General features: G+C 39.8%; 1 protein-coding gene across 1 annotated transcript; it reads right to left on the reverse strand.

Annotated features, from left to right (window-relative positions):
* Window positions 1-260: 260 nt before the first annotated feature.
* On the reverse strand, window positions 261-22,848 carry LOC100494132 (Fc receptor-like protein 6). The gene is made up of 13 exons (XM_031891509.1): window positions 22,820-22,848; window positions 21,499-21,519; window positions 20,131-20,388; window positions 17,896-18,147; window positions 15,976-16,236; window positions 12,424-12,702; window positions 8,553-8,834; window positions 5,380-5,538; window positions 5,220-5,244; window positions 4,175-4,236; window positions 3,136-3,207; window positions 1,816-1,841; window positions 261-745 (listed from the first exon to the last, which is right to left on the reverse strand). Exons 3-13 carry the CDS (start codon window positions 20,333-20,335, stop codon window positions 644-646), a joined length of 1,725 nt encoding a protein of 574 aa, XP_031747369.1. The 5' UTR covers window positions 20,336-20,388; window positions 21,499-21,519; window positions 22,820-22,848; the 3' UTR covers window positions 261-643.
* Window positions 22,849-23,959: the final 1,111 nt, after the last annotated feature.

Consider the following 23,959-nt stretch of genomic DNA (forward strand, 5'->3'; position numbering starts at 1 on the left):
ATACTCTCTCTTGTAAGTGCACAGGGGGAGTGTGGGTGGGATCGGCAACTTGCCTTGGGTGCATCATTTGCTTGACCCAGCACTGTTGATAGGATGGGGGTTTGAGATATAACATAGGGAAAGGATTGTATTATGGTTTAGTTTATAATAAAGAGCCTTTTACCTTCTGGGAGAAAAGGAGCAACATCCTACACACCGTCCCCCCCCAGAGGATAGGGCTTTGGTGCTGGTGTGTGGGTGTTATGATAAACCCCTATCCATTCACAGGTCAAGTCAAGCTTTATTGGCATCACATTTGCAAACAAGGGGGCGTTACTAGGGGCAGGGACAAGAAACCAATGTTTCGGCACATATACTGGGTGGTAATCTCTATGGACAAGGGTCCCATAGAGCTTGCCTGCTCTCACTTGCAATTCAGTTTGAGTATAAAAATGTTAATGCTTCTGGTTACTTTTACATCCCAACGTGAATGTCTCAAAATGCAAGGAATTGTATTGATGGGGAAAGTGGTGCATTATGGGAATTAAGAGGTCTGCCATCTTGATGCTACACAATCATGATCCATATGATCCACAGTTGAAGCTCCAGGTTGTAACATTGGTTGGATCCGTTAGATATTCAGCTGACAATCCACTCATTGACCTCAAGCTCTCAGATAGAAGTCTTCAATATCGGGTGTTTCTTCATTAGGGGCCCCCTGAGCTTCATTTCTTCTAACCCCGGAGTATATAACTGAGTCTTTCTCCTGTATAAGTCACCAGAAAACTGACATAGCAATGTGACTGCATATAGAATACAACGTTACTTTGCATTTGGTATCATTTAACACTTCACACACCCAGAATGTCAATATAAAGGGGAAATAAATAATAATATTGCTGGAATATATAGGGGAAAATATATATATATTTGGTGGTTTCCCATGAAAAAAGGTTGGCCCCATAAACACTGTACAGACTATGCACATTCTGCATCACATAATGAAATTGGATTCATTTATTTATCTTGTTTTTTTATAATTCTAGCCTGATATCTAGTATAAATGGAAAGAATAAAGATGAATAACTGTGGAGTCAGTGGCTTAACTATAATACAGCAGACATGGGGGGTTAAACTTCTGGTTAACCTTTAGTATGTTATAGAATGGATTATTCTTAGCAGCTTTTCAATTGGTCTTTATTTTTTATTTTTCATCGATTTTCAAATTATCTGCCTTCCTCTTTTGCCTCTTTGCAGCTTTCAAATGGGGGTCACTGACCCCGGCAGCCAAACAACTATTGCTCTGTGAGGCTCCAGTTTTATTGTTATTGTTACTTTTTATTACTTATCTTTCTATTCAGGCCCTCCCCTATTTATATTCCAGTCTTTCTTTTAAACCACTGCCTGGTTGCTAGGTTAAAATGGACCCTAGCAACCAGATAGCTGCTTAAATACAAACTGGAGAGCTGCTGAACAAAAAGCTAGATAATTAAAAAACCTCGAATAATACAAAAAGAAGACCAATTGCAAATTGTTTCAGAATAGCATTCTCTACATCATATTAAAAGTTAATGTAAAGGTAAGCAATCTATATAAGTGTTATTCAATAACAATGACATAGCTTTCCCTCCATTAACCTACAGTAACAAATGGCAGCTGAGGCAAGTTAAAACTGCCAACAGAGTCAGTGCCACCTTGTGGAAAGTAAAGAAGCAAAAGTAACATAACTATGCATTTATCCCATATTATTTCTACTCAACAAGCAAAAAGGGTGTATAGGCCCATTCAATAGTGATGATATTAGTCCAAGTTTATGTTAAGTTCCTCGGTACTTACATTCACTGTGGTATTTCCTCGATCGACTATGGGAAAAAACATACACAAAGGATACAATATGGAGTAAATATTAAGGATGTGATTGGACAACCCTGTCTATAGCTGCTGACTTGAGTTCCATAACGTATCTCAAGATATCCTATGTTCCTATTGGCTAACAGCGGCTTTACTATCAGTCTTACAAACAGTTTAGAAGCCCCAGGACTGAGGAAGGAATGGGTTGAGGGATGGGGGTTATGAAAAGCCCGGGAAGAGATCTACTTGTTAAGGGCAGGGGAAAAGGGCTACTAATAACCTGATTGGCCAAGGGGCGTGAGGGTTCCTCTCCAACATAGGCTGGGCTAAAGGGGAAGGCACCATTTTACCTTACATTACTACATTACATACCCTACATTAATGGAGGGAACAGGGCAGTTTAATAGAAAGACGGTGGGGAGAGATAGTCACAGCTAGGACAGAGGTGGTGGTTAGGCCGGATGCTAGGGAATTTTGGCCATTGGCCAATGGGAGGGGGTGTGGTTGCAAGATTAAAGGGGATGGCTAGCCTCAGGGCCCCAAATGTGGCTGGGGGCAGGAATAGCTCCCGCTAAATTCCAGCCTTCAGCGGCTTAGGGCTATTTTGTTATTAAATTGTGAAGTAATTCAATGATGTTGGCATGTTAGGGTTAAATTATGATATTGATAATGATGTCAAGGTTTTTATGGTTTGTAAATAAACTGGCTGCGGCCTTTTCAACCCCAAAAAAGTGTGGATTTTGCAGCCGGATAGGTAGTAGGGGGTGGTATAGAGAGGGCACTACATTGACGCTGCCATTGTCATGGAAAATGGAACCAGGTTTTCAACCCTACAGCATTAAAGGAACAGTTTGGTGTAAATATGAAACTGTAAAATAGACAGACTGTGCAAAATAAAAAATGTTTTCAATATATTTAGTTAGGCAAAAATGTAAAAAAAAAGGCTGGAGTGGGCAGATGTCTAACATAATAGCCTGAACACTACTTTCTGCTTTACAGCTCTCTAAGCTGTTAGCAGTCAGTAACCAATGTGCCCCCCCTAAAGTCACTGATTAACTAAGAGGTTATAGAGCTGAAAGCAGGAAGTAGTGTTCTGGCTATTATGTTAGACATCTGCCCACTCCAGCCTTTATAGATTACATTTTTGCCCAACTAACTATATTCTAGAGTCTATAGACTATAGTTTGTCTATTTTACCCATTTTTATTTTTACACTGAACTGCTCCTTTACGTATCTCAAGTGACTTCTTAGAATGTGGTCGCTCAACTGGGCTACGAGTCCAACTGTGCATGAAAACAACTGACCTTTCCTTGCAAAGCTGAAATCGATGTAGGCGTACATGATGTCTTCTCCAGGGGGGAGTCTGGGATCTGCTCCTGAGAGAACAAAGAGGCGGAGACACAAAGAGAACTAAAAGTTTGCCTACTTACAGTACATCTGTCCAACCAAGTGATCCCCAACTAGTGGCTTTCAAGCCTCATATTTCCTAACCCCACCCCCTTTATGGAGGCATAAAGACACACGTTTACTTCCAAAAAAGAGTCTCCTGAAGCTGGAGATCCACATGGGGCTTCCAAATAGTTCAACTTTTTTAATGTTTGTGTGACTCCCCAACACTTTTTACATTTGAAAGTGGCTCAGGGGTAAAAAAAAAGTTTGGGGACCCCTGATTTTTATTATTTCACATAAGGTTATGGGAAAATTTATCATTATAAGTGATAAAAAAAATTTCGGCAGGCATGAATTCGCATCGGAATCCTACATTTCACAAAATTCCCGGCAAAATTTTACTGTGGAAAATTTACGGTTGTGTCCAAAAATTGCGGCTGCATCAAAAAAGTGGCAGTTATGTAAAAAAAAGTTGCGCGTTGCAAATTTTCCGCTGTTTTTGTGAATTTTTTGGTAAAACGAAACGGGACGGATTCGCTAGTCACCAATTATTATTTGGGATTGGGTTTTCTCCTTGATTGGAGAAAACTCAAATAATCTCGATTTGTTAAGGAAAATAAAACATCTGAATGAAAGCCCATGGCTAGTGAGGAGAGAATCTGTCCCGTTTTGCTTAGCCAAAAAAATTGCCATTTCGTGAATTTTTCTCAGTTTCGCGAATCTTTTGAAAGATTTGCGAAACCGAGAAAAATTTGTGGAATGGCAAAAACGTTGTGTCATTTTTTTTACATGCGTGACAATATCTTGACACTCAGCGAATTTTGACACATATTTCACAAAACAATCCGCCAATGCCGAAACGCAGAAATTCATCGCGTTTTGCAAATTTTGGCGAAAAGAGTAGCCATCTTGAAAATAGATAACTATGCCCCATAAAGACATTGATTGCCTTACCCAATGGGTTCTCTGCATGAACTTCGATAATTTGCAATGTCTGTGTCGCTCCCTGGCGAGGCCTGTAATTGTGAATCCCACTCAACATTTTAAATACAGAATATAAAGTTATTTTTAACAGCAATAATTAGTAGACACGCTTTACTGCTGCGCTGCAAGTTGGAGTGATATCCCCTCCCTTCACCCCCAGCAGCTGATCAGCAGAACAATGGGAAGGGAGCAAGATAGCAGCTCCCAGTAGGTATCAGAATAGCACTCAATAGTAAGAAATCCAAGTCCGGCTTGGGACTCCTCCAGTTACATGGGAGTAGGAGAAACAATAGGTTAGCTGAAAGCAGTTCTAATGTGTAGCGCTGGCTGAAAGCTCAGACTCAGGCACACTTTACTGCTGCGCTGCAAGTTGGAGTGATATCCCCCCCTCACCCCCAGCAGCCGATCAGCAGAACAATGGGAAGGGAGCAAGATAGCAGCTCCCAGTAGGTATCAGAATAGCACTCAATAGTAAGAAATCCAAGTCCGGGTTGGGACTCCTCCAGTTACATGGGAGTAGGAGAAACAATAGGTTAGCTGAAAACAGTTCTGATGTGTAGCGCTGGTTCCTTCTGAAAGCTCAGACTCAGACACACTTTACTGCTGCGCTGCAAGTTGGAGTGATACCCCCCCTCCCCTCACCCCCAGCAGCTGATCAGCAGAACAATGGGAAGGGAGCAAGATAGCAGCTCCCAGTAGGTATCAGAATAGCACTCAATAGTAAGAAATCCAAGTCCGGCTTGGGACTCCTCCAGTTACATGGGAGTAGGAGAAACAATAGGTTAGCTGAAAGCAGTTCTAATGTGTAGCGCTGGCTGAAAGCTCAGACTCAGGCACAATGCACTGAGATGGCACCTAAACACCAATATTACAGCTACAAATACATTTGTTGGTTCAAGAATAAAAGGTTAAATGGCAGAGGGAATTATTTGCTGTGTAACAGTGTCATTTAGAGATATAAAGTGCCCCATAAATATCATGACAGTATCTCTTTAAATGTACCTTAAATACTTACTGTACTGATGCAGAAATTTCACTACCTGGGCATAAAAGAACAAAGTAAAAACAATGAGTAAATTCTATGTGCGCTGATACCCACAGTTTAACTGAACAAATATCCGTAATCATAAAAAATTGATAACAGTAAGTGGAGCAACATAAACAAACTCACTTACCTGTGTTTGGCAGGGAAGGGTTAATAGTGGCTGGGAATGAAAAGATTTTGTGCCTGAACTTCAGTGTAACAATAACAGCCGCCATTACAATAACCACCATTACAGTTGTGCCTAGGAATGCCCAGGTGAGTCTTGGTACCAGTTGCACCCAGTGTCTCCCTGTTAGGAACATAATAAGATATTATAAACTTATGTGGGAAGCAAACATCCTCCAATGAACAAATAGTGTAGAGACAAGAGAGAAGTCAGTAACTAGAATGCCAAATTAACCACCTAAATATATATATATACTAATTCCCGAATTTGGCTTATTTTTACTTCTAACCAACAGCTGGGATAGCTGAGCTATATAGTAAAGGGTAGTGCTCCTGTCCATCCATAGAAGGTTGTGCCTGTGTTCTACTCACAGCAGGGTACTCTCCTATTCATTTGAATCATGTTGAACAACTAGGTTCAACAAAAGCAGGGTGTTTAGTTACACGTTTATGATTAGTGACGGGTGAAAAAGTTCGGCAGGCATAGATTCGCGGCAAATTTCAGCGTTTCGCCATTGGCGGATTTTTTTGCCAAATGGGCAGAAAAATTTGTTCCGCGTCCAAAAATTGTTGCCTTCGTCAAAACGATTTGTAGCAAGCGTCAAATGTATTGTCGTGCATCAAAAGAATTGTCTCTCGCATCAAAAGAATTGTCTCTCTCATCAGAAGAATTGTCTCTCTCATCAAAAGAATTGTCTCTCTCATCAGAAGAATTGTCTCTCTCATCAGAAGAATTGTCTCTCTCATCAGAAGAATTGTCTCTTGCCAAAAAGAATTGTCTCTTGCCAAAAAGAATTGTCTCTCTCATCAAAAGAATTGTCTCTTGCCAAAAAGAATTGTCTCTCTCATCAAAAGAATTGTCTCTTGCCAAAAAGAATTGTCTCTCTCGTCAAAAGAATTGTCTCTTGCCAAAAAGAATTGTCTCTCTCATCAGAAGAATTGTCGCTTGCCAAAAAGAATTGTCTCTTGCATCAAAAGAATTGTCTCTCTCATCAGAAGAATTGTCTCTCTCATCAAAAGAATTGTCTCTCTCATCAGAAGAATTGTCTCTTGCCAAAAAGAATTGTCTCTCTCATCAGAAGAATTGTCGCTTGCCAAAAAGAATTGTCTCTCGCATCAAAAGAATTGTCTCTCTCATCAGAAGAATTGTCTCTCTCATCAAAAGAATTGTCTCTCTCATCAGAAGAATTGTCTCTCTCATCAGAAGAATTGTCTCTTGCCAAAAAGAATTGTCTCTCTCATCAAAAGAATTGTCTCTTGCCAAAAAGAATTGTCTTTCTCATCAAAAGAATTGTCTCTTGCCAAAAAGAATTGTCTCTCTCATCAGAAGAATTGTCGCTTGCCAAAAAGAATTGTCTCTCGCATCAAAAGAATTGTCTCTCGCCAAAAAAAATTGTGTCTCTCATCAGAAGAATTGTCTCTCACATCAAAAGAATTGTCTCTCGCCAAAAAGAACTGTCTCTCTCATCAGAAGAATTGTCTCTCGCATCAAAAAAATTGTCTCTTGCCAAAAAGAACTGTCTCTCTCATCAGAAGATTTGTCTCTTGCATAAAAAAAAATTGTCTCTCGCCAAAAAGAACTGTGTCTCTCATCAGAAGAATTGTCTCTCGCATCAAAAAAATTGTCTCTTGCCAAAAAGAACTGTCTCTTGCATCAGAAGAATTGTCTCTTGCATCAAAAGAATTGTCTCTTGCCAAAAAGAACTGTCTCTCTCATCAGAAGAATTGTCTCTCACATCAAAAGAACTGTCTCTCACCAAAAATAATTGCCTCTCTCATCAGAAGAATTGTCTCTTGCCAAAAAGAACTGTCTCATCAGAAGAATTGTCTCTCGCCAAAAAGAATTGTCTCTCGCATCAAAAGAATTGTCTCTTGCATCAAAAGAATTGTCTGTCGCCAAAAAGAATTGTCTCTCTCAGAAGAATTGTCTCTCACATCAAAAGGATTGTCTCTCGCATCAAAAGAATTGTCTCTCGCCAAAAAGAATTGTCTCTCTCATCAGAAGAAATTTATTTTGAAGCACAACATTTTCCCCGATTTGCAAATTTTTCGCCATTTCGCGAATCTTTCAAAAGATTTGCAAATTTTTCACTGAAGCAAAACGGGACAGATTCACTCATCACTATTTATGATCATAAAGTTGCCTCTCCACCCAAATCAAGGAAACCCAATATGGTGCCCCTAACTATTTACCATTGGGCATTAGTGAAGAGTGAATTTTGTCACCATTGGCGAATTGTTTTGCGAAAATTTATTGCGAAAAAATCGGTTGCGCATCAAATTAGGAGCGGTTACGGAAAATTGGGTGAGGTTGCATCAAAATAGACGTGGTCGCAGCAAAATGGGAGGTTGAGTAAAAAATGTTGCACAACACATGCGTTTCGCAAATTTTTCACCGTTTTGCAAATTTTTCGGTAGTTTTGTGAATTTTCTGGGGAGAGAAATGGCACAGATTCATTCATTACTATTTATGATCATAAAGTTGCCTCTCCACCCAAATCAAGAAAACCTAATATGGTGCCCCTAACTATTTACCACTGGGCATTAGTGATGGGCGAATTATTTCGGCCGGCCTGGATTCGCAGTTCATTTCCACATTTCACCATCACCATTTTTTGCAAAACTTTAGTGATAATTTGTGGGCGAAAAATTTGGTTGCGCATCAAAATAGGAGCGGTTACGCCAAATTGGGTGAGCTTGCGCCAAAATAGACACGGTCGCAGCAAAATGGGCGGTTGAGTAAAAAAAGTTGCACAGCACATGCGTTTCGCAAATTTTTTACCGTTTCGCAAATTTTTCTGTAGTTTTGTTAATTTTCTGGGGAGCGAAATGGGACACATTTGCTCATCGCTACTGGGCATATATTTCATTATCAGTAAGGCAGTAAGTCCACTGGAAAGGGCATTTTGAAAGCTTTCTATTATTATTTTATTGTATGGCAGATTTGTCATAGGCTGGTGTATTTATTATTGCTTTCATTGTTATTAGAAAGGTGTCTATCGACCAACCCGTTGGTCTCACAGGTTAATCCCGCCTGCTGTAGCTTTTTATAGTTGAGACATCTCCAAGACCAACACCCATTTTGAAGAGTGTGGTAGTATAGATTGGTAGTATCAACATTATATTTTGTATACTCACTCTGTATCTGAATAACTACTATATTGCTCCTCTTCCTCACACTGCCGGTTGGAGTTTGTACCTCACAGGTATAATTCCCAGAATCCTCCAGCTGAGCTGAGGGGACTCCATATTGGTTGGATAAACTGAATCCCTGCACATGGTGCCCATTTCTGTAGAAAGCAAACTGCAGCTCTGTAGTCTCTCTGTGTGGGCGGAGCTCTGTGTCACATGTTATGGTCATGTGATCTCCTTCTATCACCAGATCTGAACTCACTGTTATTTGTGGGAGAGTGAAAAGCTCTAAAAGAAAAAGAATCAAAACTGAACCACAAGGCTTATTTGTTGTTATATAGATGCAATTATAATGCAGCATGAATGTATTATTGTTACCTTGTTTTAAGCATCTATAATATTTATCCACCCATGTAAATCAGGCTACATGTCAATGAAATACAGTGAAGCCTCAATTTAACAACCCCTAATTTTACACCATTTTTGTTTGTGGTCCCACAAAAATACAATGCACAATTAATTTCCCTAGATTTGATATAATTTTATCTTGTCCGCTGATAAATATCAAATGGCTGTTCTACTGGGTGGTTCTCAACATTAGAGATGTGCTTGGAGAGGGGGTTGGATGGGTGGGGGGCCCTGTGCTGTGAAGGTCGCCCTTTGTGAGAAGGCCACAGCAGGGCCATTGGGAGGTGCAGGGGCCCCTGAGGAAGAAGCCGGTGGGCCCTGCATTCCCCAGTCTGACCCTGGTTGGGGACCACTGATTGGCTGCCATAAAATAGGTTTAGTATTTGTGCTTTAGGGGCAGTGATTTTTTTTGAGTGAATTTTTTTGCCAGGCATGGATTCGCAGTGAAATTCCGCAATTTGCCATTGGTGAATTGTTTCGTGAAACTTCTACAAAATTTTGCGATACAGTAAAAAGTCAATCATGGGAAAAATTCATGAAACGCAGGTATTGCGTGACTTTGTCGCCATGATTGACTTTTTACAGTACAGGAAATTTTTGTGGCAAAATTTCGTAAAAGTTTCACTAAACAATTCGCCAACGGCAAATTGTGGAATTTCGCTGCAAATCCATGCCTGGCAAAAAAAATTCACTCATCACTCAGGGGCAGATTTTTTAAAAGACACTAAACTTTCTGATACAATATTGTCTTTTTCCAACTGACTCATTTTTTCACATTTTTTAAAGTTTCTCCAGACAGACTAAAGCTTTTTGTGACTTTTCTCCAGAATCAAAAAATGTTTTTCAAACAAGGCAGCTTATCAAATCATTTTTCCTTTCCTGCCCCAGAATTTATTTCTCCAAAAAGTGTCTACTAGTGATGAGTGAATCTGTCCCGTTTCGCTTTGCCGAAAAATTTACGAAACGGTGAAAAATCCACAAAACATGTTTGTTGCTCAATTTTTATGTTGTGTGTGTCTTTTTTTGTCGCATGCTCCTATTTTGCTGTGACCGCACCTATTTTTCATTCAACCACGCCCATTTTGACGCAGCAATTTTTTTCACAGCGAATTTCTGAGGAAGTTTTGTGAAATAATTCACCAAAGTCGAAATGCGGAAATTCGCTACGAATCCATGTCTGGCGAAAAAATGTGCTCATCACTATTGTCCACCAGTTTTGATCATGAAAAAACATTGAGTAGTGATGAGCTACTCAAAGTTTTTTTTTGGCAGAAATGGAATCACCACAAAATGTCGCAAAAATTATCCAAGTGAGGAAATTGTTGCATCATAAAAGCCACGGTCACTGCAAAAAAGTTGAGGTGGCATTAAAAAAAGTCACGCGTCTCAAAAAATCATGAGGTAGCCGCATTTTGCCAATTTTTCGCTGGTTCTCAAATTTTTCAGCAGATTCAATCATCACTACCTTTGGGCCAAAAGCTCAAACTCTGCCCTAAATTCACTCATTCACAGTGAAAAGTTTTGAACAGTGATGAGCAAATTTTTTCAGCAGGCATGGATTTGCAACGAATTTCCAAATTTCAGCATTCGCGAACTGTTTTGCGAAACTTCAGTGAAAAACCGCCACAAAAAAATTTGTCTCACAACAAAAAAAAGTTGCGGTCACGTCAAAATAGATGCAGTTGCGTCTAAACTAGATGTGGCCGCGTCAAAATATGTGCGGCTGCATCAAAAATAGGCAAAAAAAATAGACACGCACAACAAAAAAAGACAAAAAATTTGCTTGACAATGGCGTTTTGCAGAGTTTTTGCTGCTTCACAAATTTTTTTGTCGTTTTGTGCATTTTCCGGTGAAGCGAACTGGGACAGATTCGCTCATCACTAGTTTTGAACATTTTTTTTCATTTATTTTTATTTTGGAAAAATGTTAGGAAAGAACGATAACAAATCAACTCAAATTAATTTCAAAATGTTTAAGTCATTTAAGTAATTAACTAAACTTGATTGCAGCAAACGAAAAAAATTTGAGTTTAAATGGACGCTCGTTTCCATGAAACCTCTTTATTTTTCCCAAATAGGAAATGCTCCAGCACTATTGTTGGGAAACAATAATGTGTTTAACTTTCACTTGAAACTGGGTGAAATAGAAAACAATGATGGAATTAATCTCCCCTTGAAACTGTGTGAAATAGAAAACAATGAGGGAATTAATCTCCCCTTGAAACTGGGTGAAATAGAAAACAATGATGGAATTCATTTCCCCTTGAAACTGGGTGAAATAGAAAACAATGATGGAATTCATTTCCCCTTGAAACTGGGTGAAATAGAAAACAATGATGGAATTCATTTCCCCTTGAAACTGGGTGAAATAGAAAACAATGATGGGATTAACTTCCCCCTGAAACTGGGTGAAATAGAAAACAATGAGAGGATTAAATTTCCCTTGAAACTGTGTAATTAACTCCCCCTTGAAAGTGTGTAAAATAGAAAACAACGTGTTTACCTTTCCCTTATAAATGTGCCAAGGACAGGCTGTCACTGACTATTCGATTCTATTCCTACTATACTAAGCCCCTATAGGACTTAATGGTACCCGACAGATGAAACCTACCAAATTTTTATTTGACCAAAAAAGTTAACTAAACATTAATAAATCATGCATTATGGGAGTTATTTTCAAAAAATGAAAAAATTGTGTTCTGGTGAAAACCCATTAGTAAATCTCAAAATTAGTAAGAAAAAATCAGACTCAAAATTGCTTAGTAAATGTGCCCCATAAAGTAATGGAAAAAAAACATTGTAAAATGTGCCCTTTTGTTTAGATCTCAAAAAATGAAATAGTTGTAATGTTGAAAACACATTTCTATAGAAGCCTGCCCGGTTACAGTTGTTGAATTATTTTGTAATTTCATTTTTGAAATCATTTTCAATTGATAAATCTAGATCATTTTGGAAAAACTTGAATGGTCAGTGACACATTTTCAAGGACAAATTAATCCCCTCATTGTTTTCAGTTTCACCCCCAGCTTTAAGGGAAACTTAATCCCTAATTTTTTTCGGTTTCACATGTTTTTAAGGGGAACTTAATCTCCTCATTGTTTTCAGTTTCACCCAGTTTCAATTGAAACTTGTTTTCCAAGAATGAGTGCCACTGCTCCTAAAATGGCTGCTGGAGCACTTCCTGCTTGGGAAAAATATAGAGGATCCATGGAAACGGACGACTGATAAAACTCAAACTTTTCGCGTTTTAACAATACTTTCAACTCAAAAAATTCAGAATTTTTGAATGTAAACTCGAAATTTTTGTACAAACAATTCAAGCATTATTGTGCCATTTTATAAATACAACAATGATCAGGTTTAATTTGAATTTAGACCATATTGAGTTTATACGACTTTCAAAGCCAGAAAAAAACTAATTTTAGTAAATGTGCCCCTTAATGTAACATTGGTCTCCAAATGTTCTTACCTGAAACTGAAATAATGACTTCGGCACTATGGGTATAAAAGCCATAAGAATGATAAAAATAATCGTAATAATTCACTTCTTTGGCGCATCTATACGTGCCCGATGTATTCCAGTTCACCGTCCCTATCCGTAAATACGAGTCTGTAGGTTGTGTTTCCAATGTAGAATTGTCTCTGTAAAATACCGTATTTCTTCCGTTATATCCAGGGAGGCTGTAACAATTCAAAGTCAGGGAGTCTCCTTCATAGACAGAAGGGGGCGCTTGTAGAATAACGAAATCTGAAAAGAAAACCATGGGATAGGAACGAACAATAAATATTCAGTTAAAGAGGTGTCTCCTAAAGCAGTGATACCCAACCAGTGGCTCAGGGCAACATGTTGCTCCCCAACCCCTTGGGTGTTGCTCTCAGTGCCCCCAAACCAGGCAGTTATTTTTGAATTCCTGACTTGGGGGCAAGTTTTGGTTGAATAAAAACAAGATTTCCTACCAAATAAAGCCCCTGTAAGCTGATAGGGTGCATAGAGGCTGCCTAATAGCCAATCACAGCCCTTATTTGGCACCTCCATTAACTTTTATGGTGCTTGTGTTGCTCTCCAAGTCTTTTTATATTCGACTGTGGCTCACAAGTAAGAAAGGTTGGGGACCCCTGTCCTAAAGTATTCAACCAACTGCTGAATGTTTGATTCATTAGAAAACAAGCATACAGTCAGTGGATGTATATTTATATTTATTTACTGCTATAAAAGTACCTTTTGAGTGAAAAAAATGATAAAACAAATAAGGGGGCTTATTTAGAAACAGAGTGCAAAGTGCTTTTATGCCCAAAATGCAATATTTCCCCCCAAAATTCATGGGTTGACAATGGAGCCCATTTTAGCAATTTGGGATTGTATACGAGCTCTACAGCAAGATAGGGCTATATAGATATAAACAGAAATAGTAAGCAGGCATTTTGGGCTGTGTTTACTTATAAAAAAAGGATGAGCAAATCTAATTAAAATTAACTACTGTATTTTTTTTTAAAAATAGTTCATTTTACAAAGTCAACATTTTGATGAATTACCAAAGTAATATTTGGCAAGATCTGGGTAATTTTTTTCCAAAATTTCTCTGCGGGGAGGTAGGAGAATTTGTACGAGAACAGAAGGAAAGAAATCATAGACATTGGGGCCGATTTACTAATCCACGAACGGATCGAAGGTGTCTGAATGCGCAAAATGTTTGTTTCCAATCTGATTTTTTTCCCATTCGGGATTCGGATTCGTGGATTAGTAAATCAGCCCCATTATCTTCCAAAAGTCATCAACATAGTATAAAGTAATGAGTTTTTATTAAACATTATGCTTAACTGCCTCTATTGGACCTCCATTTTGAATCATTTTCAGCAACTTAGAAACAGACATAGGGGATATATAAATATTCTGTTTGGTGCCAAAAATTCACAGAGTGAGGAAAAAGTAGTGGTCACTAGTGATCTGTTCCGTTTCGCTTCGCCGAAAAATTCACGAATCTTTCAAAATATCCGCGAAACGGCGAAAATGTCGTGCGACAAAAAAAATTTCGTCCGCGGCTATTATTTTGTCGTGCAGCTATTGTTTCGTCGCCCGCGGCTATTATTTTGTCGCGCGCTTATTGTTTCGTCGCCCGCGGCTATTGTTTCGTTGCCCGCGGCTATTATTTTGTCGCACGCTATTATTTCATCGCATGGCTATTATTTCGTTGCCCGCGGCTAATATTTCGTCGCACGCCTATTCTTTTGACGCCCGCTACTAGCCAGCGACAATTTTTGGACGTGCGGCAAATTTTTCCACTGCAAAATTTTTAATCCATTTCGCAAAACAATCCGCCAATGGCGAAACGCGGAAATTCGCCGCGAATCCATGCCTGGCGAAACATTTCGCCCATCACTAGTGGTCACGTCTAGTGACAAGCTGAGCTCATTTCATGTCTGATTTCATTGAAATACAGCGAAGCCTCAATTTAACATCCCCTAATTTTACACCATTTTTATTTGTGGCCCCACAAAAATACAACGCATTTGAATTGATGAATTTTCCTAGATTTGATATCATTTTATCTTGTCCCTTGATAAATATCAAATGGCTATTCTACTGTATGGACCTCAACATTCGAGATTTTGGGGACAGGGTCATACTGGGCCCCCGGCGGCCCAGACCTTATCCCCGCAGGGTGCTCCACTGATCCTCTGGTCTCCCTATGCTAAGGTGCTGCAGGTAAGCTTCATTTACGTGCACTCGGGTAGGGGGTTGCAAGGGTGGGGGGCCCTGCGGTGTGAAGGCAATGGCAAATTGTGGAATTTCGCTGTGAATTTATACCTGGCAAAAAATTTCACTTATCACTACTTAGGGGCAGATTTTTTTAAAAGACACTAAAATATTATAAAAATATTGTCTTTGGCTGATTTTTTCACATTTTTGAAAGTTTCTCCAGAAACTAAAGCTTTTCATGACTTTTCTCCAGAATGAAAAATGTTTTTCTAACAATGCAGCTTATCAAAGCATTTTTCCTTTCCCGCCACAGAATTTTTCTCTCCAAAAACTTTCTCTCGCAGTTTTGCGGATCTTTTGAATGATCACTAGTGATGAGCGAATCTGTTCTGTTTCGCTTTGCAAATTTTGTTGCCTGCTTCGCGAAAAAAAATCAACCAATGCCAAAACGCATAAATTCGTCACAAATCCATGCCTGGCAAATAATTTTGCACATCACTAGCCGCGTCAAATAAGTCAAATAAATCAAATAAATCACAGCATCGAAAAACAAAAAAGTTAGCCACAATTTTTAGCCGAATTGCAAATTTTTCAGCAGTTTTGCCAATTTTTTGGTGAAATGAAATGGGACAGATTCACTCATCGCTAGTGATCATTCAAAAGATCCGCGAAACTGCGAAAAATTTGCAAAACTGCGAAAATGTCATGCGACAAAAAAAAATTGTCGCCCGCAGCTATTATTTTGTTATGCGGCTATTGTTTCATCACCTGCGGCTATTATTTTGTCACCCGCGGCTATTATTTCGTCGCGCGGCTATTATTTCATTGCCCGCGGCTGTTATTTTGTCGCGCGGCTATTATTTCGTCGCCCAAGGCTGTTATTTCGTCGCGCGGCTATTATTTTGTCGCCCGCGGCTGTTATTTTGTCACACAGCTATTATTTCGTCGCCCACGGCTATTACTTTGTCGTGCAGCTATTATTTTGTCGCCCACGGCTATTCTTTTGCCGCCCGCGGCTATTATTTCGTCACGTGACTATTCTATTTTGACGCTGGCGACAATTTTTAAATGTGCAGCAAATTTTTCCGCAGAGAATTTTTTCATCTGCCAATGGCGAAACTCGGAAATTCGCCACGAATCCATGCCTGGCGAAACATTTCACCCATCACTACTCATCGCTAATGGGCGTCTCTCACAAGCAGTTAGAAGATCTGACTAGGCAAACAACATTATATACCCTTAAGACGAAATTCTTTTATTGATATTCATTTATATTAAAATACACAGAAAGTTCTAAGGGCAGAAGCTAATTGATTCGCTCACCATTCCTCACATCCAGGGTAACCGGGGCACTTCTCTGGCTGGCACCGGCCTGGCACTGGTAATCCCCCCTGTCTGTCACTTCCGCATTCTCTATTTCCAGACTTTGCTGATTTCCACTTATCCAGTTGCCATTTTTGTACCAGGAATATGTCCTTGTCCCTCTAGCTGCAGAAGCCGCATTGCAGGTTAAAATGACAAAGTCATCCGTGAGTATTGTGCCCCACTGTGGTGAGAGGGAGATCAGGGGTTTGAGTCTCTCTTCTGCAGATACAAACATGGCATGTGAATTAGATTGATAGACATTTTATTACAATTAATTGTATTTCCCAATGATGCAACGCTAAACAATGTCGGTCTCTATAATAATATATTTCATAAACAGCTCATATGTAAAACCCTGCTTCATCTAAATAAACCATTTTCATATAAATATACTTTTTAGTAGTATGTGCCATTGGGTAATCCTAAATAGGAAACTGCCATTTTAAGTACTAAGGGCCGCCCCCTGGGATCATAGGAGTCACAGTGCACACAAACAAGCCAAGGCACACATACTGTACATGGTAGGCCCCATCAGCCAATGAATGGGCAGAGTTCTGCCTTTTGCTCCCACACTACTTCCTGTTACAGTTAGAGCTACATCACTTCCTGTCAGCTGATCTCTGAGGGAGCACACAGCCCAGCACAAAATGGCGGCTCAAGGGAAAGCATGTAAAAGGGCAATATTTACTGATATATATTCCAGTTTGGTTAATTTAGATTAAATGATGCCCAAAGATTTTTAAGTAGTGGGAGGAGTCAAAAAGTTTTTTTTTTTCTTATTCCCAAGTCAGAATGTTCCATTATACTTGTTCTGGTTATGACTGGATACATGCAGTTGCATATAGCTGCAGTGCTTGCAGGTAACTGTTATTATATATTTGTAGCTGAAAATAAACATGGGGCCTGGGTACTGAATATAACAAGCATCTGATCTTCAGATGGTGAAGAAGGAGAATCAACAGGTTCCATAGTGTTCCATGAGGGACCAGAGTGCCCACACCCACCCCAGACTAAGGAGTAATTTCTAGACAGCATTTATATGGATGCTCAGGCAAGCTACCATAAAGGTATCAATTTCTTGCCAAAAGCTACTGTAGGGAACTGGTAAATTGTACCCTTTCTAACTCTGGGTCCCCTAGTATTTGGACAGCTATGAAGTGTCCTCAATGTAATGGGAAGTAAGTCCCTTGTTCCTGGGTCATAGCATGACCCCTTGTGCAGTTCCACGGTTTGGCCATAAGGTGGCACTGTGATATAAAAGGCTGAGCAGCCATGAGGCTGGAGGCCATTTTGTGAAGCTCTCTGCCTGAGCAAGCAAGCAGAGAGATACTGTGGAATCTGGGAATAGGTACGTCCAGATAGAATAGGCAGCTCCTGTTATAGGTCACACTAGGTGTGGCAGACAGGCAGGGCTATTTAGTGAGCAGCATTTGCTCCAACCAGGAATAGTAGAGGGATTATAATCCCGGGTATAATACTGCCCAGAGTAGGGTTACCAGTGTACAGACCTAGGGTTAGATAGTGATCACCCAGGTTCCACTGGAAGCATATACCTGAAAGCTGGGAGTTAACCCATTGTGCCCTGCAGCTAAAGGGTTATTGTGACTATTGCTTGTAAGTACTGCCTATGCTGTGAGATGCTACTACCTACCTATTCTGTGCTGTAATTACTCCTAAGTGGCTGTGTAAATAAACAGTTCATGGTTTCAAGGTTAAGAACCACTGGTGCCCATTTATTGAGCAATACAACACATATCTACCTGGCCTCCATACAAAGCGAGGGCTCAGCCCTGAAGGATACAGTCTCATCCTGGGTAAAATATGGTGTAGCTTGTGGTAATAGAAGGGCTAATTTACTATAAGCATACACTACATTACCTGTGACAGAAATGAATTCTTCATTAGACAGATAGATTTGGAGACCAATCATTATTGAGCATCGGTATGAGCCAGTTGCATCTCCATCTACTTCTTCAAGACGCAGAACAGAATCCGCACCCAAGTGTTGTACAGACATGTTGCCCTTGTAGAACAGAGCGTTTCTTGCATTATCTTTGGGCCGGCTGTGACATCTCAGAAGCAGGGTATCCCCTTTATTAATTCTTGGGGGTACCTGCAAGATAACCTTTCCTAAAATAAAAGACACTGGAATGATGAATTTGTTAGGAGAAGCATTTATACATTTTGTTTTTATTAAATGGATTTGAACTATATACATTTCAAAAGGCTGACTCAATGATTATACTAACTCTCTGATTGGCTGTGGGTTGGTTCTAGGTCTATCTTCTTCAAAGTCGAGGACATGCTTGTAGCACAAGTACACATTCGATTCACACCGACACAGGATAATTCACTCAACAGTTCTTTATTACAGCCCAGGGGGAACATTCACATCCAAGCCAGGTTGCAGAACAGTCATTTCCAGACATATTTCAGGTAGGCGTACAATCCAAGAGCTCACTACATTACCAACTTACACAGACTAGTTCCAACCTTAGGGAATTTTTGCACCACCTTCCGGTCCTGGCAGTCCAGTACTCTCCTAGTACCCCCCTGCCCTACTCTGGATAGGCATTCTGTATTCCTGTCAAAGGCTCTTCCCCCAGGTCCCTACACTGACTCTCACTTCCTGGCTGTGACTTAGCCATGGCTCTTAAGCCCCTACCTCCTCGTTGGGGTCCATGCTACCCATACTAGGTTGCCTAACTACATGGGAAGCCCTTTCTGTCTATTTATACACCGGAAAGAACCCTGGCTTGGGCGTGTCACCCCTTTTTATACTCTCCTATATAGTCCCCTTTTTATAGTCCTCTATACTCTCTATCCTCTAGTGGCCGGGGTTGGTATTACACTTTTATTCTATAACCAGTAAAAATAACTGTAAAATAACACATTACTTCTAATAATTATTATTAACACTTATTCACCCTATAATGGGGAATTGCCATAACTTGGGGCATCCTTTCAGTCCACCCCCTACATGCAGACCAAAAAGTGATTACAGTATGTGTTTAACCCCTGAGAATGCACATAAACACAGGCTCATATCAATGGGGGCTTCTAGTGATGGGATAGCATCCTATAGTAATGTGAGATAGATAGAGGAGATAGATAAGTAGCCCTGTGCTCCATTGTGGAGGGACAGTGTGGGGTTACTTCCCCAGGCAAGACTTGCCATAGTAAGGTAAACCATTGCCTAAGAGGAAAGCAACATTATGTTGCCAACTGGGATGGTATATTAACTAAGTCCATAACTAGACTAGGGGTAAATTGTGCCTTTTTAAGGCAAAAAAGGAAGCGGTTGTTCTAAACTCTATATAAGCTTATATCATACAGGTTCCTAATCTGTGGGACATAGAGATCTACGTTGGGGAAGGTAAAGTAGGACCAGGTTAGGTATGTGAAAGCTACATTATACAGTATATGCTCTCCTCTGTCTATTAAGTGAGTGGTAAGTGGGAAAAGTACACAGTGGTACCCACTGTAGTAGCCAGAGCTTTGAGTTCCTTATCCAGTCCCCATCCAGTACTTCCAAAAAAAACTTGCTTGGGCAAATCCCATTGGCTTCTATATGAACTTGCCAGTTTTAAGATGCTGAATTTTTACATTTGCTTTTGTTTTTTGCCCTTTATGTTGAGCATTCAAGTTTCAGAAACTCTCATATGAATAAGAGCATTAATGAATCTGCCCCTATGGTATTGGCCACATCAGCCAATGAATGGGCAGAGTTCTGGCTTTTGCTCCCACACTACTTCCTGTTACAGTTAGAGCTGCATCACTTCCTGTCAGCTGATCTCTGAGGGGGCACACAGCCCATCACAAAATGGCGGCTCAAGGGAAAGGATGTAAAAGGGCAATATTTACTGATATATACATTCCAGTTTGGGGAGATTCTTTAATAGGCCACTTAACATAATATAAACTGTCTGTTGGTTACGTATTCATTCTGGGGGGGGGGTATAAGGGTTAATAGTGAGCAAAATTTTTTGGATTTGCAGCTACTTCTTAATAAACCAATCTTAAGGCTTCAAACAGATAGGATATTAAGGAATATTCTAATACAATTAATGTCAAGAATGAAATTGTTTTGTGTTTGAATTATTAGAAACTCACCTTTACTAACGATCAGTCTAACGGAGTCACTTTTATCACTGGTACCGGCCCGGCACTGGTAATTCCCACTGTCTTTTAACTTGGCTGCCATGATTTCCAAGGTCTTCTCTTGAGCAATCCTTCGGTTGTTTTTGTACCAAGAATAATTCAGATTTCTTTCCACCACACGAGTCACGTTACATGCCAGTGTGACTGGTTCATACATGAATACGGTGGCCCAGTTGGGATATAAATGGATAACAGGTTTTATTTCAGATCCTAAAAAAGAAAACAAAGACATTCCTTGGTCCCTAGAGCTGAACACTATAGAGCTCAATAAGGACTTTTATGTGAAATGCACAAAATTGCCATTTTTTGTAGAACCCAAAATGCAGCATTTTCCCCAGGATTTGATCAAAATAATATGAGCTAATATGCACTAATATGGACACATTTAGGGGTAGATTTATTAAAAATAAAATTCAATCACTTATGTATTTTTTAATAGTCACACTAATCTGTAAGTTGATCATGTGAAAATGTTGAATTTTGTGTTATTTTATGGGAAATGTTAAACCTTTTGGAAAATTTGAGAATTTTTGTGAAAGTTCTATGATAGGATTAACTTCCCCTTGAAGATGTGTGAGATAGAAAACAATGATGGGATTAACTTCCCTTTGAAAGTGTGTGAAATAGAAAACAATGATGGGATTAACTTCCCCTTGAAAGTGTGTGAAATAGAAAACAATGATGGGATTAACTTCCCTTTGAAAGTGTGTGAAATAGAAAACAATGATGGGATTAACTTCCCCTTGAAGATGTGTGAGATAGAAAACAATGATGGGATTAACTTCCCCTTGAAGATGTGTGAGATAGAAAACTATGAGGGGATTAACTTCCCTTTGAAACTGGGTGAAATAGAAAACAATGATGGGATTAACTTCCCTTTGAAACTGGGTGAAATAGAAAACAATGATGGGATTAACTTCCCCTTGAAGATGTGTGAGATAGAAAACTATGAGGGGATTAACTTCCCTTTGAAACTGGGTGAAATAGAAAACAATGATGGGATTAACTTCCCCTTGAAACTGGGTGAAATAGAAAACAATGATGGGATTAACTTCCCTTTGAAACTGGGTGAAATAGAAAACAATGATGGGATTAACTTCCCCTTGAAACTGGGTGAAATAGAAAACAATGATGGGATTAACTTCCCTTTGAAACTGGGTGAAATAGAAAACAATGATGGAATTAACTTCCCCTTGAAGATGTGTGAGATAGAAAAGAATGATGGGATTAACTTCCCCTTGAAAGTGTGTGTGACTGCAGTTGTAAATAACTTTATTACTAACTGTCAACAGGTTAAATAAAAAAAAAGTGGATTCTTACCTGATTTTCCTATAAAAAGTGCTGCAATAAGAAAAAAAACAACTTTTCAGTAATTAAAGCCATATAAGTAAATGTAATGAAATATCTGAAATTTTGATACATAACTGTACATCGCTCCTGTAATGGAATGCCAATTAAAAATCAATGAAAGCAACGATAAATCACATTTATTTATTTAATATTTATATTATATTATTATTATATTTGATATATATATATTATTAAATTATTATATTATTTATATTTATTGTAAATCCTACCATAACACTATCCCACTGCGCCCCCTAGTTTTGCTGTAAAAGTTTCCAAAAAATGTAATGATAGATGCAAGAAAATTCACCAATGAGAATTCTAGTGATCAAAAATTTCATTATAAATGCAAAATAACTGACCAATGAGAATGCTGATTCCCAGCACTGTGTCAGACCCCTTGCTGGTACCTTACATATAGAGATAATTATGTCATTTTCCCCTCATTATATGGCACAGGAATCAGACATGGGGATAAAGGGACAGACTTGTTCAGTGCTGGGAAACTGTGCTTATTGCTCCCAACTCCAATTGCAGGAACAGAGAACAGGGAGCCGGATTTACTCACATCAGCTGGGATTCTCATTGGGGGATTTCTTGCATTTTAATGGGGGAAAGTTTTATTGTGCAAAATTGCTTTAAGAATACAACTCTGATGTTACTGGACTACAGCTCCCAGCATGCCTCACCCTTCATTATATGTTACATTATACCGGGATTTGTAGTCAAGCAACAGCCAAGTAACGTTTGGTTGAGCAGTGCAGCACAGCAGGGTTTAGTTACCCTTTAAAGCAGAAGCCGGGATAATAGCTGATCAGCTTAGGTAGAGCCAGGAGTGGGGATCCACAAATAACTCATTAGGGTTGAGGAGACCACTCCAGTCTTATGCAAATACACACAATGAATTCTGGGAAATGATCCCAAAGAACTCAAAGAAAATTCCATTTGTTATGTTATTTCTATACCTCTCAAAAACAGCGTATTTTTGTGAGAACAATAAAATCAGAGACTGGCAAAAAAAAAGAGAACTTTTATAATGTGCCTCCTAATGTGATGACTTTTTCCCTCCATTGATTGTGTGTCAGTCACATCCAAATAAAACAATGGGCCTGTGGAAGGGCCAGTAACAAGTAAGTTGTAAATGATTCCTATAATGATTCTAAACTAGTGGGATATATGTTATATGAGTGAGTCCTTTGCAACGTTATCTGGCAAAAATGTGGCTTCCGACATTCTTCATTTCCCAAGGTGCCACAGCCATGTGACCTGTCTTCTGATAAACTTCACTCACACTTGCTGCGCTGCAAGTTGGAGTGATATCCTCCTTCCTCACCCCCAGCAGCTGATCAGCAGATCCCAGTAGGTATCAGAATAGCACTCAATAGTAAGAAATCCAAGTCCGGCTTGGGACTCCTCCAGTTACATGGGAGTAGGAGAAACAATAGGTTAGCTGAAAGCAGTTCTAATGTGTAGCGCTGGCTCCTTCTGAAAGCTCAGACTCAGGCACACTTTACTGCTGTGCTGCAAGTTGGAGTGATATCCCCTCCCCTCCCCCCAGCAGCCGATCAGCAGAACAATGGGAAGGGAGCAAGATAGCAGCTCCCAGTAGGTATCAGAATAGCACTCAATAGTAAGAAATCCAAGTCCGGCTTGGGACTCCTCCAGTTACATGGGAGTAGGAGAAACAATAGGTTAGCTGAAAGCAGTTCTAATGTGTAGCGCTGGCTCCTTCTGAAAGCTCAGACTCAGGCACACTTTACTGCTGTGCTGCAAGTTGGAGTGATATCCCCTCCCCTCCCCCCAGCAGCCGATCAGCAGAACAATGGGAAGGGAGCAAGATAGCAGCTCCCAGTAGGTATCAGAATAGCACTCAATAGTAAGAAATCCAAGTCCGGCTTGGGACTCCTCCAGTTACATGGGAGTAGGAGAAACAATAGGTTAGCTGAAAGCAGTTCTAATGTGTAGCGCTGGCTCCTTCTGAAAGCTCAGACTCAGGCACACTTTACTGCTGCGCTGCAAGTTGGAGTGATATCCCCTCCCCTCCCCCCAGCAGCCGATCAGCAGAACAATGGGAAGGGAGCAAGATGGCATATAAACACTGCCAGCATTGGATTTGGCCTCGCTTTTAACTCTTTCATGAAAGGTCTGTATAACAAATAAAGCTCTGTATAGTAAAAAGCAAGGCACATTCCTATACCGGCAGTGAGATTGGTGGTGGGGGAATTTCTTCAGGAACACAGAGGGGACAGGCTATGGACAGGAATATGAAGTTCCGGCAGTAAGTCATTTAGGCAGTAATCTATTTAGTATGCCCTTGTGTGCCAACCTTATCAGCTTGCTCAAGCACAGTCTGCTTACTTAATGGGGTTGATCACCTTTGAGTTAACTTTTAGTATGATGTAGAGCTGCAGTTCTCAACCTGTGGGTCGGG

This window comes from Xenopus tropicalis, chromosome 8, assembly GCF_000004195.4.
Source record: "Xenopus tropicalis strain Nigerian chromosome 8, UCB_Xtro_10.0, whole genome shotgun sequence".
Classification (NCBI taxonomy): domain Eukaryota; kingdom Metazoa; phylum Chordata; class Amphibia; order Anura; family Pipidae; genus Xenopus; species Xenopus tropicalis.